Raw genomic sequence first — 17,966 nt, 5'->3', positions numbered from 1 at the left:
TGTGCTTAACCCCTTGCTCCACCAGGGAGGCCCTGTTTTGGAACTTTTTTTTTGTTTATTTCTTTTTTATTTTATTTTTATATAAGTGGGTTTCCCATTCTTTTTTTTTTTTTTTAAAGATTTTTGTTTATTTATTTATACAAGCACTGGGTACAGTCAGAAGCACGGGAGGGTGAGAGAATTCATCAGAGCCAGAGCAGGGAACAGAACAGGCAGATCGATGAAATACACTGCTGAGGGGAGCAGCGGGCGGGTGGCAGGCGAGGTCTGTGTGCCATGTGGGACCCTCGCCTGGCCGCCGGGGATCGAACTGGCGCTGCAGAGGCTGTGGGCAGCTTCACAACCCAGCGCTCAACCGCTGCGCCACCGGGGAGGCCCTATTTCTTTTTTTTTTTTTAAGTTTAATTTTTTGTGAACTATTTAAATAGTTCCAATATGTTTTTTTTTTTTTAAGATTTATTTATTTATTTATACAAGCACTGGGTACAGTCAGAAGCGCGGGAGGGTGAGAGAATTCACCAGGGGAACAGAACAGGCAGACTGATGAAACACACTGCTGAGGGGAGCAGCGGGCGGGGCAGGAAAGGTCTGCACGCCATGTGGGACCCTCGTCGGAGGCCGGGGATCGAACCGGCACTGCAGAGGCTGCGGGCAGCTTCACAGCCCAGCACTCAACTGCTGTGCCACCAGGGGAGGCCCCCCATTTTGAAACTTTTCATTTCACATACTTAATCAACTCCTCTCTGTCTGTCTGTCTCTTGCTATGATTTTTGCTCTTGCTCTTGTTAATATACAGAGACTATGCAAAAGACAATGGGGATAATCCTTAAGGAACATAAATTATTATAGTAATTAGTAATGTCTTCAATTGCCTAGACACTTGTAATGTTTATTTGCTTACTTTATTTATAACAGAAATGGTTCTGCTTTATACATAAGTGAATTTTTAAAAAGGAAATTTGTTGAAAGAAAAAGATATATTAGTTTCAACTACCAATGAAATTTTTTGAAAATGAGATGATACACACATACCACTTGCTGTCACTCATCAGTCCCATGTCTGACTCCTCTGTCCACATGTTTTACCTAAATTCTCTAGATGCAAACAATTTTTGCTCAATATTTTAATGTTTATTTTGGGTAGCATATTAATTTTAGGTCAGACATAAACCTAAACAGTGTGTGGAATTATTTTTATGTGTTGTATAGGTTGTCAGAAAAGTCATGATGCATTTTTGCTTGAAAAACATAGAAAAATACATCATGACTTTTCCAACAACCCAACATATGTATTATAAATTGCATATATGAAATACGTATATATTTAGATACATTTAAATTATTTGAAACATGCTTTTCTTAATTTCAGTAATTGAAAATTTGAATTCCTTTATCTGGTTTTAGATAATAGGTTTTTATCCATAAAGTCATTTATTTTAAGCTGAGTGTCTTGGTCAGCAACAGGAACATGAAATATTACATCATTCTTCTCAGAGAGTGCATCTCGATTTCCACTGACTTCCTCTATGACCTAATTTACAGGGCCACATTATAGCAAATACCAGAACACACACACTATTGCAAATTACACATCAGCTGGTAGAAACCACATTGCTTATGCTCTATCATAGTTACATATTTATTCTCAAAATATGTCAAGGAGGATAATTGGTGAGGGTGATAACTTTTCTGAGACATCTTTCATGATCCTTTCTAGGCATCAACATTATATTTACAGAAAAATGAAGGAACATGTAAATCCTAATCACTCTTGAACCTTAGAGAAACCCTGTTGGAATGATTATTGGGTTTGGAAGGGCGTAACAACAGAGATAAATAGCTGTTTTAAAGACATAGGAGAAAACATACATTTCTGCATTTTAAACAGAGATAGCAAATGGTGGTAGTTCAGAGTACCTTAATGTAATCAAATGTCCTTCTCCTCGGTGTCCTTGAAGAAGGATAGATCAGGCTCTCCTAGTGTGCTCTTATTCCTTCCAGAGAGGTCATCATTGAAGATGATTAGAAGTCTTTGCTTGCATTTCATTGAACTTGTTACAGTTCTCAAATGCTAATGTGCTCATTAGTGAAAAACAGGATAAAACATGCCTGCAAAGTAAATTACAGGAAAGGGAAGACCCATTGTTGACATGTGGGGTTTCCCCATTATGAGCACCACCTTCCTCCAAGTCAGCAAAGGAAGTACCAGCAAAACCAGTGCTACAGTCTTACCTATGTATCTATGTACACATGATGCATGCAAGTTCTGATCTTTGCCATAGTCTGTTGGTTAGAGGTAAATGACAAGAAGCACGAGGCAAGTGACTACTTTCAAAGGGAAAGGATCACAAAGGGCATGGACACCAGGAAGCAGGGATCATAATAGTCATTTGAGTCTGTTTTACATAACCAGTGAATCTGAGTATTTTCAGCTGCCATGAGAGAGAGAGAGACAGGACCCTGAGAAAATTTCATCCCTGTGGCCCAAGACTGCAATGTCTGACTAAGCCTGAGATTCCCAAGACAACAAATAACCAATTCTGCTCTCACTGTGAACTTACCACTAAGTAACAAACAAGAGCAGTTTACTGCTGGAGCAGGAGCAAGAATGTGGAGACCCCCTCTGTGGCATAGCAATACAGGAAGGTAGCAGAGAAATACTAGGAAAGATGCTACAGAGCCCCCAGGTTCCACTGTAAACATAGGAAATAGTGCTTAGTCACTAGATAACTGTCATTACTGGAATACTTTGAAACCTATGGAGTACTAAAGGTAACAGGAGCAACACAAATTCAGTTCAATTCCTGAGGAGACCAACTCAATCCCACATATACCATCAGCCTGATAGAAAAAGAGGCTTGCCCATTTCTGAGCATAAATCTTAAATACCTGAGTCTCTGTACCTCTGTATATGATGTCCAGCAATCAATTAAAACTCATGAGACCCATAAAAGTAAAAAAAAACAAAAAAACAAAAATACCATCAGGAGATAAAGCAATCAATAGAAGCAGGCTCAGAGATGACTCAAATGTTTTAAGCTTGCTTGTTTCAGTGGATCTACAAATACAACTTGTGTTTATTTCTGTGGTTCTTGAATAAGTAGGTGGGACAGTTATATTTAACAACTGGGAGAAATCTCACATGGGTTCCATGGTCTATGGAATGAGACATTATGGTAAGAAAAGTCAAGTCAGAGCCCTTAAAACTTCCCCATCAGTCAAAATAATAAATCTCAAAGCAAAAACATATCCTTAGAAAAATTAAAGAAATCAGTGCCCCCATCAGAGTATGGGGAGGGGGATGAAGCCATCATATCTTCCTCCTCCATTTAATTCACCTTTCTGACTCCTGACAAAAACCTGATAAGTCATGGCAGATGGTATGGGATTAGCATGAGCTAAACCTGACAGTAGACCCAATTCTAGCTTGCTTACTGTGATATCTGTATAGAATCAGATCAACATTGCTCTAATACCCACCAAGTGCTGAGTGTAGGCTAACAAAAAGCAGATGTTTAGTGTGATTTCTCCTTGATGGCAGCTAGTTTCTTTCCTTTGTCACCCAAATTTTTCTGTGGGGCCATGAGCAGAGAAAATATCATGGCAATGTCAGGCTATGTTTGTATCCAAAAGCTTTGGTTCTAAATCATAAAGGTAGAATTCATTACTGCCATTGTTCAAAGCCTAACCTTCCAGTAGCAGTAACGAATGCCGGGCCTTTCAATATGAAACTTTTCTTTATGGAGACCCTCTAGCCATGTAGTGGCAGGCTGAATGTACCTAAACTCTTTCATCCTAGAAAAAGCAGCAATTTGTCCTTCCTGAAATTGATATTCTCTCTAGATACACATTTGACTTCCTTGTCCCCCATATCTTTGCAGCAATGTTATCTAGGGTTACAGAGTGCCTTCTTTAGCAACATGATATTGTACAACATTGACTCAGGCCTAGGGACTTATGTATTGCGAAGAAGGTATCCAAATGGACAAATGACATGATGACAATGGACAATATGACAATGTGACAGTGGACACAGGGGGAGCTTTACTCTAGTTTACTCACTACTTTCACTATGTAGCCATCACTCAGAAGCTGGCCTAAAAATTGTGGGATAGCCTTCTACCATCTTAAGGACCAACTCAAGAACAAAACCCTACCAGTGGTCCATAGATGGGCCTGTATTTCAAATAGCTGGAGTAGACAGTTATGGGAACCAAAGAGTAGATGTAGTATTGACTAATCCCATCATCATGATCAATGTCCCCTTTGTTTATTTCATGCTTCTTATCCCTTTTTTAGGTTCTTGACTCCTGGCTAGTGGGGGGAAAGGGAACCTTCATTAATGAAGAGGTTAATTCCTTCACATGTCAAAGATGTACGTGGCAGCTTCCTCTAGGGTCACAAAGGAGAAATTCATAAACCCCAGACATTCACTAAACTTGAATTTATAGAATTACAATTGTTGCTAGTCACTTTTGGTTCTTCATATTGGTGGACTAATGCAAAATAAGGACATGATTGTATTTGTAGTAGTAATGGGCTAACTGAGGAGTTTACATTGCTGTTACACAGTGAAACAGATTAAAGTATGACAGACTGAGCATCTCTTTGGTATTTCCATGCACAGTGATGAAAATGAAAGTATAATTAAAGTATTAGAACAAGGCAACTCAGATTTTTCAGGGCTGAAGTTCTGGGTTAGGCCACCAAGCATGAATTTCCTTATGATCAGGAACCATGTTCTCTTTGGAAGCAAAATATTTACTAATCATACTTTAGAAATAGCTAGTTTTTCTGCTCAGGACCTCAGCTGGAAAGGCGATTTGGGATGCTAAAACTTAATAACTTTAAAAAATTTTAATTATTTCATCAGATGCACTCCAGGTCATACTGTGAAATATTTCTGAAAGAACACTAGGATTAAAAGAATCCATTTCATAAGATTCTTTTTCTGTGCCATCAACACAGATGGAACTTTACTCCACACTGTTGAATGGACTCCTAAGTGGGCAGGCAAGGAAACATCAAAACCTTTTTTCTTGAGTTATGCACAGGCAAGATTGGTAAGGCGATTGAAGGTTATATGACCACTACATCTTCCAGTGACTGGTTATTCAAGCATCACAGAAAAGTTATTGTTCCTTGTGTTGAAACATTTCCAGTGGTGATTTCCTTATTTCAAAGGTAGTTCATTTTATCTTTTGTTAGTTTTCTTTTTTTTTTTTTTTTGGTGTTGAACTCAGATTTCCCTTTCTATAGCTGGTTTTTAGCTACCTGCTTCTGATTCCTTTATTCAGCTTCATACAGTCTTGCAACTTCAATAAAGAAAAGCTTTTAGTGGTAATTATTTTAAAACTTCCTTCATTCTGTTCTGTTCCTGCTCCAAATGGTCTCTACTCATGAACTTGAACTCTGACTAGAGTATGAATTCTAGCGCAAGTAACCCCAATTTAGAACCTCCCTCTGTCTGGTCCTTTGGACTTTGTATTGGTGTACAGACTTCCCAAATTTAAGCTTTAGTGTTTCTTAATGGTTTGCTGTTTGTAATCGCATTTTCTGTGCTCAATGTTGACTTGGTAATAAATCTCTGCTTTAGTCCCAGCTCCTTGGAAGTCAAACTCCATGATCACTGCTTCCTAAGAAAAGGGGGTTTGGAGTAACTCTATCCTTCACACTCTACCAAGCAAGCTAATTCACTCATCTACTTATTGCCCCTTCAGATGCTTAAAGATGCATTATGTTCCTTCAAATTTATCTCTTCAAACTAGTTAGGCTTAGTATCTTCTCAGATGTTTCCTATGGGATTCTTAAGGAAAAGAGACTGTGTTCATCCAATCATTTGTAGATAACTGAATTCTGTATTTCTAAGTTGATTTTTCTACTCTGTTTTCTAAATTTGGGATAGCAGAAGATTCTAATCATTATAAATCCAAACACATTATTTTCCTACTATCATCACATTAAAAAACATTTCTCTTTAGAAAAGATAAATATATGTACATAGGTTAAAGTATCAAATAGTTCTGCAAAGCTAGGCAAAAAAGTGTTCTACTTCCCCTTCACCTTCTCTCCAGAAACAACTGTTTATGATCAATATTTAGATAATTATTTTCCTATGTACTTAGTGTTTTTAAATAACCTGATTATTATGTAACACTGTATTTTTATAGTCAGTATTTGTGACTTTGACTACATAACTGTTATTCAGAGATGCACAATGTCATACTCTATGATTTGTTTCCCTTGTCTGCACAGTCTTTTGTTTCCCCCTAGTTAATGGTCTTCTTATTTGATTATATTTCTATGTACTTATCCTTAATTCAATCCTTGTTTATTGTTTAAATCTCCTTTGAAGATGTTCAGATATATCAGGTGTGCATTTATTTCATCTTGTTGGAGAAACCCGTCTGGGTTTCTGACCTATTCCAGCAGGTACTGACCCTCTGTTCAGTATAGAACATCAGCCTGAGATGTGCCTTCTCCAGTGCTTTGGGAATTTCCTTTCTTATCTTTTTCTCTTGCATTGACACCTCTGTTTCCTGTATGCTTTCTCTCCCTTTGTCTTAGTCTACACTCCTGTTTTGGATGATCAGACCCTCAATTAGCTTCCTGAGAAGGGGTGCATGAGAGAATGTCTGAAATGTCTCTTCATCCTACTCTAACATTTAAGTAGTTTAGCTGAATGTAAATTACAACATGGACATCAGTTGTTTTTTTCCAGAATTTGCAGGCATTTTGCCATTGCCTTAAACTTTTAATTTTGTAATAATTTTAGTTTGACAGAAGAATTACAAAGATAGTCCTGAGTTCCTGTACCCCCTTACCTGGCTTCCCCTACTGTTAACATATTATATAACCATGCATTTGTCAACACTGAGAAATTAATTGTTGGAACATACTGTTAACTGAACTACACACTTTGTCCTAATAGCTTTTTCACTAACAGCTGTCCAACAGCTTTTCACTGTGTTTATCTGTTCTGGGATCAAATCCAGGTTACCAGATTATATTTTTCTATCATGTCTCCTTAGTTTTCTTCAATCTGTGACAGGTGTTCAGTCTTTCCTTAATTTTAGTAACTTTGACACTTTGGAAGAGTGATAGCTGGCATTTTGTAGAATATCATTCCATAGATTTACCTGATGTTTCCTCATGTTGAGACTTGGGTAATGGCTTTTGGGAAATAATGTCGCAGAGCTGAAAGGGCCCTTCTCATTGTATTGTTTCACGTATATGTGATGTGAGTTTGGCATGTTACTGGTTATGTTAATTTTGATTATATGTTAATGTGGTGTCTTCTAGGTTTTTCCATGGAAGTTACAAACTTTCCCTTTCCACTGAGTCACTAAGTTCAGCCCACATGAAAAGGAGGGAATTAAGCTTCACCTCCTTGAGAGAGGAATGTCAATTTGTGGACATAAGTTAAAACCATAAGTTAACATAAGTTAAAATTATAATTATTATTATAATTAATAATTATTTGGGGGAGATAACTTGAGGCTGTGCAGATAATCTTTTTTCTCCTTAAAGTTTTACCCACTTATGTTAACATTCATCAGTGAACCTCACCTTTGCCTTTGAACTTCCAGGGTTATTGTCAGAGAACCTGAAGTCATTGTAACTCCTAATCCTCAAAATCGAATTTTTCCTCCCATGGAGGCTGTAGAATCTTTTCCTTCTTTCCTATGTTCTGAAATTTCATAAAAATGCATTCTGGCTAGAGACTATTTGCATTTACCATACTAAGCTCTATTTGAACTTTTCTATATGAAACATATCCCCTCAATTATTATCTTCTTGGATATTTCTTGAGTATTTCTTGCCTTCCCTCTTTCTTTTCTGTAACACTTGTATCTTACCCTTAATATTTACATTTTTGAGATGAGGCCTTTAATGTTAAAGAACCAAAGCAGAAGATACATATTCAGATGTTTTCCCATTTCTTTATCTTTTCTTCTTTATAAGATATACTTCAAATAATTTCTACTATTTAATTTCTAATATTTCATTTTCTTATGAAATGAAATATTATTTCATTGTGTTAAAAGAAATATTTTATTTCTTTATATATTTATTTTTCTGGCATCTGTTTATTTTTCATTGTCTTTTTTTTAAATCTGTAAATGTGTTAGGCAGTTTTATTTGAAGTTTTCTAATGTATTTCCCATGCTGTTGGTAATTTTTCTCAGTTGTTTTGTGATCTTGTAACCTGCTCATATTAGGGTGGTGTGACTATAACCCCTGAGGATGAGTGGGCACACTGGCTCTGAGCCTCATTGTGGGGTGATCTGGCTAGGTGATTTCCTAATGAGTTATGTCCTCCTCAACATATCACATTCCCCAGAGAAGGACCCTTTATTTTCCTTCCTGGATTATGGGACCTGGCACCAAGACTATGGGGATGGACTAGAGGAGGTATACGAAGGTCTCAATATCCACTGTTCACAGGCTCACTTCATCCTTCTGTTTTCAGTGCCACGCCACTGTCCTCAGCTTCACCTCTTTCTCTAAGTCAAAGATCTAGAGTGTTTTATTTCTCCAGAGAATAAAACAGGTAAGTTTAGAAAGGAATCTGAGTACCTGTTTCACAGACCCTCTTAATTCTTTTTAATCTATTGCCTTTGTCTTAATTTCAGGAGTGTCTGATATCTCCTGGGTCTTTGTGGAGCCTGAGTTCCCACCTCTGTAAAATGGGGTAGTGGTTACCTATATAATATATTTGCCATAAGAATTAAATGATCTATGTGAAGTGCCTAGCAAAGTATCTCATGCTCGGAGTAGTCTCAATAAATATCAGATTTTTTCTCCTTTAACTATTCTCCATTAAAACTATTGAGATGGTTTGAAGTTGAGATACTTGGTTTAGGAAAGGTATGTGCTGGGTTCTGTTGTTGCCTGGCAGGAACATGGGATTTCTGCTTCCGTATCATGTTTTTTTCATTAGTCTCCCCTTTTCTCAATGCAGGGCTTACCACCTAAAAGATGGAAGGCAGAGGTTACCCACCTGAGTTGCCCAGAGCCTACCGTGTTTGCTTTCTCACCTTCGGCTCCACGTTGGAGCTCTTTGCGAGAGATGTGGATACCAAGCTTCCAGCAGTCCAAGAAAGAAGCACAGGCACTAAGGTGGCTGGTTGATAGGAATCGAAACTTTTCAGCTCAAGACTTTTGGACCCTCGTATTCAAGGACTGATTTCAAAAAGTATTAGAATGATAATGATTAGAGCCTTCTTAAGGTTTATTTTCTAGGTTGCCTTAATATCTTAATATAATAGCCTCTCTCTTGACTATCCTTCAGGGTAAGAATAAATTGCTGCAGTACTCATAATGAGCCCTATCAAATGTCATAAGAGATCTGAATTACCCTTAGGGGTCACCTCTCTATTTTTTATACTGAAAAAATATGCAAATATTTCCAGTGGACATTGGTCACCTTCAGTTTACAGACAGACCCATATGCCTGCTGCCTTTTGTGGATTCTCACCAAATGCAGGTTGAATCTTTAACTGCTTAGAGGAAGACAGAGGGTGTAGTAGCAGATTCTTGATACTCAAACCACTATCTGCAGTTTTGGTATTTGGCAAACCCATCATAAACATGAAATGCATTAGAACTTGGCAATAAAAGATTCCATCTGTTGGTTTTCAGGGATAAAAGTGAGTAATAAAATCTGTGTGAAGGGTATCCACTCTACTTTTCCAGTCAAAAGAACATATGCATCTCCACCTTCGACTCCACGCTCAGACACCTCTCCGATCTTTCCTAGCTTCATCTTACCCTAGTTTCTCCGCCGAAGAGGAATGTCTAGTGAAGATGTACCTCCCCCTTGTGTGTTTTGGCTAGTGAGATGTTGCCAACTGACCCTTCCACTACTGAGCAGATTAGTAACATGAATCATGACCAGGTGGGGCTGGACAACCTGTAGATTTTGATCAGTGTGAGAGTGGAGGTGTTAAAGATGATTTTTCTGTTCTGAGGATAAAGTACAGCCTGTCTTGGTGGGCAGCCCCACCAGTTTTGTGAGCATTCCCTGTCCTGTCACAGAGAAAATAAAGCTGTCTTGACTGGAGCATCCACTGAACCTCCACGAGAGACAAGGTGACTGGCTCACATTTTTGGGCTGTGCGAGGGTGGAGAGGCTTCTCGATGACTCTAAAGTCTGTTGCCACCCGATGCATCATGGCTTTGGTATTCTGATAGTGGAAATATATAAACTCCAGAGAACAGGAAGAGTCCCTGGCGCTGTCATGCTCCTGTCATGGCTTACGGGCAAACCCTCGGATAGCTCCTCTGCCACCAGCCCACTTACCCCAGGCAAGTGCTTTATGTGCCTGCTGTGATCAATTTCCTTCCTAAGCTATTCTCTCTGTCTGACTTTGCTAGAATAAGAGGACTGGAACACACACATTCTTTTAGAAGCAGGAAGGGTCACTTTGCTGAGTGGGAGGAAGTGTCTATGGCAGGGTTTTTTTTTCAGTCCCAGCTCTGCTATTAATATGATTTCTTACAAATCTCTCTTTTTTTTCTTTTCATTTTTTTCTTTTATATATATTTACATCATTTTTCATTTTTTGCACAAATCTCTCTTAACCTCCTTACCATGGCTTTAGTTTTGTACCTACAAAGGAGTGATTTGGCTGATCTTTCAAGTTCTGTGTAACCTTTAATTGTTTATCAAAATTCAAGTTTTATAGTTTTTTTAAATCATTAAGACAGTCATAATAAGAACCACTGTATGCTTTTCAAAAGAATCACACTCTAGATCGGAGGATGAAGCATACTAATTGGGTAGTTTGTAGGGTGGAAAGGAATTTACTTACCTTGGCTGTTTTATCTGATTAGAGCAGAAGAGAATGCATTAGAAAGGGGCATTGTTAATTAAGGCTAGATTTTAAATTATTAAATGAGCTTTCTTTCATTGTTGTTTTATACTCTTAAAGGCAAGCCTAAGATATGATTTATACCTCTGATGACTTAGTTCCATGCTATCTTCCATTCTTCCCACTAAATGCCTTAAACAAATAGCCAGTGCTTATATACTGCATGCATATTTTAAACCCCAGCATTTCACTTGGTTTTGTTTTATCTTGGTTCATTACCAAGTCCACAAATAAAATTCTTTCTAAACTCTTCTACAATATATAGCTCTGAACAAAATCAGTGAAACAAACTGCTGATCATTTAACGTGCATAAAAATTTCATATAAGAGGATGGAAGATAGGAAACTTTATGGGAGTAAAAATAAGGTGTGTTATAAAGAAAATAAATCAGGGGCTTTTTGGAACTCTTTTTGAGTAGCCATAGATTTAAGACTTTATTATTATTTTTTTGCTTAGCATATGAGTCTTCTGTAACATAGTTTTCATTAATAAGATGATTCCTGACGATGGTTGTATGGCGTGACGGGCATGTCCCCACTGGAGCAGGACTCTTATCTGCAAGATGGGAGCTGTGCTCTGAACTCCGTGCTAGGCCCCTCAGTGTATTTTTCTGTGTTGATCCCATGGTATCTATCTTTTTCTTTACCCTACTGTCTGTATTTTTGAAATATGACTCATGGATGTGAAGGACTTTGTGCAATGCCACCTTCTGTTTAGTGCAGCTGTGTTGTCAAGGCAAATGTAAGGTAAAAAGAAACCTTTTAGAAATGCTGAAGAAAATGATTTCTAAAGGTAGTCGATAGTTTTCACTTCTTCACCTGAAAATAGAGATAACACTGACCTTTGATCATGTAGCAAACATAATATTTTAGAACTTGAATGCTCTCTTCTAAGTCATAATAACCTCTCTGACTAATAACATGCAGCCACATCAATATGCTGAGCCCAACTCATTAAAGTGTGACCCTGTTGGCGCTAGTGGAAATTATTAAGGAAGTGGGCAAGAGGCCGAGGGAATAAGGAGGAGCAGAAGTGGTTCTGAGTGGTGGTTGTCCTCTCAACTCATAGGAGAAGTGTGGTTGTAACACTACGAGGGTGTGACTAGTCATAGTTGACAGATCTTTTTCACTTTCCTGGGGCTTCTTTCTTGATTTCTGTCTTTACGCCTTTGAGTCGCCTGGAACCAGTGACACGAACAGTTTTACTGTTGTCTCTGACGCTTCTAATAGCGCTCAGAACTGAACATCAATTAATGCCTCCAAGGGTGTTTTGCAAATTAGATGAAAACATTCCTTTCTTCATTTTCCATGCGTATCATCCAGAGGAGGTTACAACCAGCCCGCATAGGCCATACCGAATATTTAGAATTTTACTATCACAAACTCCATCACTAAACAAAAACAGACTGAGCAGGTAATTAAAGAAATTTAGAGACCATTATGTAGGTAGGGGGTGACATAAATGGTTTTGAGGCAGGGCATTGTCCCAGAAGCCTTTGGGATGAGGCTAACATACAGAGTGATCACAACACCAGAGACTCATCAACTCATCAGTTTTACTTAGGAATGTCCTTGAAAGTGATTGATTTTATTAAGCCTCGACCTTTGTCTTTTTAATATTCTGTGTGACAAAATGCGGCGTGTACATAAACACTTGGCTGTTCAGCACAGCAGGAATCTTCAGGAAAAGCACTTGTGTGAGTTTGAATTGGGAGCTGAATTTGCTGCTTGTCTATGGAATTCCATTTTTGACACAAAAACATCTAGCAGACGATGGCCTTTCAGTCTTAGGTTTTGTCAACCATCATCACGGAAGCGAAATGAGCCTGTCACTGTAAGAGAACTGTAAACGTATTGGTACTGGTAAGATTTCAGCTTTCAAGTGAAAATTAAAATTTTGACAAATTATCTTCCATCACATTGAACTTGACAACTTCTTGATTCTTGAAGACTTTCCTGCAGAGATTGGTGGTTATGTTAAACAATGTTACTTTTGACGTTGACTGAAAACAGACATGGTGACTTGAAAGGTTTTTAGTTTATCAGTTTGTTTTTATAATTATAGGAAAGAAAGAGATAGTGTTATATTCTAGAGAGCAATTTAAAAAAAAAATCAGTATTTTTTTTTAGTTGAAAATTTCCATCATAAAGATGGAACTTATAATAGAAGACTACTAAAATTACTGGCAGTTTGAAAATTGGGTGAGACAAAAGGTAATCAGAACTTTAATGAAGGAAATGAACCTCTGATTTTTAAATTGGAGGCCAAGAAAAAAAATAGCAAAGAACAGCAACAAAAAAATTTTTAGAAATATGTCAACAAAATAATAATAATTTGGGTCACTCAGAATGTCAGATTGCCTGGAATTAATTTGATATACTTAGCTAAAATTGGTAAAATATATTAAACTGGCTATATTGACAAGATGTGTTAAAATTACTAAAAGTTCAAATTTAAAATGCATTGTCAAGTCTAGAAGCACATCCTTTTGTTCTTTTCATTCTTCATTCCAATGTTCTATTCCTATTTCCCAGCAACGAAGGCATTTCTTCTGTCAACGTTGGGTGATTTCTGTTAAGAATTAAAACTCTGACTTGGGGAATGGCAATAATGATGGTGTGAAAAAAAATAATGATGGTGAGCTCACTAGGCAAGCAGCTCTATTCTGGCTGAACTCCATCTGTTCACCTTACGCACAGGCGCTGGGGCAAGTCAATATTTACTTAGCCACAGCACCTGAAAAAGTTTCATCTTACAAGCTGCACTCAGTCATCATGTGTATAGTTCACACACCATTAATAAGAAGACTCATTTCACCACTGAAATAATATTATCTGCTAGTCTGAGAGAACGCAGGTCACCTAGATGAGCATCTTTAAGTAGGAAGTACAATCACAGATGTCTTCTATTTCCTGTGTTCATGGTCTCAAGTCCCACTTCAGTATGCGGTTACCCTGGAGATGGTGGAAGAGAAACAGTGAAAATGAACCATGTCTGCTGCAACACCCCCTCCCTTATTTTTTTGGTCTGTTTACTTTGTGGTCCCTCTAGGGATGTCATTGTAAAAACATCTTGGTAACCTTTATTCTGGAAAATGATGTAGCAATCTGTGCCTTTTAGTAAGCTGTTTCCTAGAAAGACAGTAGCAATTGGTAGAATGATCTTGTAATTTAGCCTTCAAACTGGGGCACTTTTGAGTGTGAAAGCTATTAGTTGAGCCAGGACTCTAGTCATGAACCGGGATGTGCAGTTTCCCTGCTCTAGGGAGTATAGAGGTGAACCAGTGTTTTAGCAACTCTGTGTTCTAAAATAGTCTGAGCATGAGTGCAAACATAGGGAGAACACCTCTGCTATTTTTTAAGGGTCTCCTGTGTGCAGGGAGCTGACATGTACAATGGCACTTTCTTGTTACAATAGCCATTGGAGGGCCAGTCTCATCCCCCTGCCCCCCACCCCCTTTTTTATAATACAAATAATACAAAACAAATTTCAGTTTACCTTGGTGGAGTGAAATGTTAGGTCTTTTTTTTTTTTTTTTAAATAGAAAACATTTAAGATTTGCCAAATGTTTCTTTTCCAGGAGGTAGAGGTCTTTAAGATCTCCATTGGATGGAGTTGATCTGTGTTCCGCTTCTTGATCAAACCTTTTACATACAGCAGTGTAAGGCCATTGGGTTGCTTTGTTCTGGAGAAGGGGAGGAATTTTGTTGTGCTTGGAAAGGGTAGAACCTTCAAGCATCTTAGTGATGGAGAGGTAAAGAAAACTGATTATAGGGCAAAGTGGAAATCTGAATAGAACAGATGCTATGGACTCTTGGGGGAAAGATCACAGAGACTTAGAGAACCTTCCTCCTCCCCTTATGGGACCATTTTCCCTGCCCCTTTAATTTTGAAAAGAAATTAGAATTGTAGAAAAGTTGTAGAAATAATGTAATCAACACTGGACTTGTTTCAGTTAGATTCAACAATTCATAGTATGTCGCATTTGCTTTTTTGAAAATGCATTTTCAATTTACAATATTTTCAATTCGGAATTGGATAAACTGGCCCTAATTCCATTATAAGTGGAGGAAGCTCTTTTTTTCTCTCTGGGAAGGCTTAGATTTCATGATATCTTACTGATAAATTACCTGACTCATTTATAGGGTGCTTGCTTGTGTAATTCTGTATAAGCCAGTATTTCCCCTTTGCCATTGTGAAAACTGGCAAAGGGGCTGGGGGTACTCAGAAAGGACTTCGAAGTAGTGATGGAAACAACAAAAGCTAAAAAAAAAAATTTGGACTCTTGTAAAGTGACACTAAATTGTGACCACAGTTATGGAAAACCAGCTTTAAAATTTGAAGAAAAATAGCATATTGTGTTATTCCCCACCTATTATGGCCTTCCTCATCATACAGATGACAGATCTAAGAAACAGATACCATCAGTCAAGGCTGTGATTCTCTGCAATTTGATACTTATTCAAAATTTTCTTTTTTTTTTTCAATTACAGAGAATAACAAAGCTCTCCAAATTCCCATTTTGTTCCATTTTTTTAAAAAAAAAAATGCTCCCCCAAATTCTTATAATAAGAATTTTCACATTTTCGTAGTTAAGGGCAAGTGACAATGACAGCACAGAGGGGTATGAATGATGAAGAGTGGAAAACGTGCTTTCTGTGGAGAAGTGAAAATAGTGTTACTTGGTGAGGCTGAACTGTGTAGTGAAGTTGATGAGCACAGCCATCATTTCAGAGAAAAAGCCTTTCTGTGGTCTTCTTTGGAGAGGCCAGGATCTCAGTTCCAGTTTCAGGAAATTCCCAGACAGGAAATAAGATGTTGCAAGCTTTGGACTTTGGGGGCAGACTCATGAGAGAGATAAATTTCAACAATCTAAAAATTGCTCAGTGACGTTTTGGCTCTAAGGACATGTACCTGAGCCAAGGTGAAGCCACCCTTCCTCCTCCTGTTTGCAGCCGGCCCAAGTGCCACAGTCTTACCGTCCATCACCCCAGAACCAGTGTTTCATAAACACAGCCACATTCCTCACCTCTGAACTGGCCCTCCATCCCGGTTGCACAATCCTGTAGCAAATTGGAGGGTCATTCACGAAGGGCATTGGAAAACAAGGAGAAAACAATCCCTAATCTTGTGTGGAATAGAAAGAATCTGTTTTGGCAGGAGTAGGAGGGGGACTGCTATAGAACTCAGGGTTTAAACAGTCTGATCTCAGTGCTGGCAGCCTCTGAGATGACCTTGGAAATGACCTTGTGTCTACTTGATCAGAACCTCCAGACAAAACATGCGACTTCAGCCAAACATTTGTACGTTCCTGACATTTGCCCGTTTGACATCACATAGGGACAATCTTTATTGCACAGGCTTCAACTGGACTCTCAAATGAGCTGTTGTGAAGGGGTCCTTCCTACTCCTTTTCCCTCTTCTTTTAATACCTCCACAAATTATGCAGAAACATTGGACAATGCTGATATCCAGCTGTGTATGCTTCACATATTACCTAGAATACAGTGGAGTTAGATTAATTCAGAGATGACTGAAAGCCTAGGAACCTGAATGTGTATACCAGGATTTACAAATCTCTTAAAATGTTCTCATATGTGCTTGTGGCTTCCCAATTAAACAGAGAACTTGGTCTCAGGCTGTGCACAGCTTCCCTCGTGTTTACACGAGTCACAAATTTCTTCAGGGCACAGCCCACTGGGGTAATTGATTAATCTGAGGTAGTCATTAATTGTTTGATGTCTGTCATCTAGGGGGGTAGGATGGTCCCAGGGTAAATATAATTTGAGAATAGCCAGGGGTGAGTGACGGCATCTCTGTTCTCTCATCTCCCACTGACTCCAGACATTCAAAGCAAGTGTGGCAATTATCTAACTTAGAATGAAAGGAGTGACATGTGGCTTTTCCCAGTGGGGGATTTCATTGTCCACTTGGGTCCCTTTGTTTACTGCATCTTGAAGAAACCATGACAACCATATTTGCCTCTTTCCTCTCCCCTAGATGTTTCTGGTTCCATCTGTTAGACTGATAAAGTCAAATTTTTGTCTCTTTTTCTCCTTGGAAGTACACTTATGTGAGTTCATTTTTTTCTTTAAAAAAAGAAAATAAAAGTTGAAATGTGGTACTTGGTTTGATAAATTTTTAAATACCTTTTTCATACATCCTCTTTCTTAATTTTCACTGGCATATGGACATGTTCATTTACTTGATTTGCCAGAAAGTGCCTGTCCCTTGTGCAGAGATGGACCATTATAGGCAAAGAAAACAAACATTCTGCTTTGTAGGTATGTTTTTGTGTGATGGAAAAACTCTTCCTCCTTTTCCACCCTGGTGGTGTGAATGTAGGTCTAAGCCTGCCCTTTCAACTTACAAAATCACAGGTATTGGTTGCCAGGGCACCTCTTCTACCTTATAAAGTAGTTTTATCTTTTTCAAGGGCTTTTTACAAACTCATAGTTTCATCTGGCTCTTTGATGAGCGCTGCACGGAGAAAGTCCATACCAGGAGAAAGATTCAAGACTCACAGCAGGACACCGGTGTCATTAAATACTTAGGGCTTCTCTTTGTGTTGTAGGGTGGAGTGTGAATGGTGGAGCAGGGCTAGACAATACCCATCCCTGACCCTGGGCTGTATCTAGTGTTGCTGTTACCTTTATGACCTTGAGCAAAGCATTTCACCTCAATATGAACCTCAGTTCTTTCATGTGTAAAGTAAAGTGGAAATAGATGCCATATAAGTCACCAGAGTTTTCAAATCTTACTATTCTGTTTCAGGCTAAACACTGCCTAATGATTTTTGCTAGTTTCCCTCTTCTACCTCTAAAATACTGTTCTAATCTCAATCCTCTTCTTATCTTTCTCTGTAAACTTTCTCACTGATCTTGCCAGCTTTGCATTTTTAATTATCATTAAATACTTATGACAGAACAGTTTTATAAATGAACTTTACTGCATTATAATCATGTAAAATGCAGCGCATCCATTTCAAGTTCAATGAGTTCTTTTTTTTTTTTTTAAGATTTTATTTTATTTATTTATACAAGCGCTGAGTACAGTCAGAAGTGCGGGAGGGTGAAAGAATTCACCAG

The 17,966-nt window shown here is 38.2% G+C and overlaps 1 protein-coding gene across 7 annotated transcripts in view; it reads left to right on the top strand.

The window, feature by feature from the left end:
* The window catches only part of FUT10 (fucosyltransferase 10), a 77,007-nt gene extending 59,200 nt beyond the window's left edge, over positions 1-17,807 (top strand). For all 7 annotated transcript variants that reach the window (XM_054700858.1, XM_037526027.2, XM_054700857.1 and 4 more), the window contains one exon: positions 8,966-17,807. In XM_054700858.1, the coding sequence (XP_054556833.1) occupies positions 8,966-9,190 (225 nt within the window). In that variant the 3' untranslated portion in view covers positions 9,191-17,807. The remainder of the gene's footprint in view (positions 1-8,965) is intronic.
* Positions 17,808-17,966: the final 159 nt, after the last annotated feature.

The sequence above is a fragment of the Talpa occidentalis genome, unplaced genomic scaffold (genome assembly GCF_014898055.3).
Source record: "Talpa occidentalis isolate TD23 unplaced genomic scaffold, MPIMG_talOcc4v2.1 talOcc4.4, whole genome shotgun sequence".
Taxonomy (NCBI): domain Eukaryota; kingdom Metazoa; phylum Chordata; class Mammalia; order Eulipotyphla; family Talpidae; genus Talpa; species Talpa occidentalis.
Note: the sequence above shows the minus strand (reverse complement) of the source record. Positions and strands in the feature narration are given on the sequence as shown.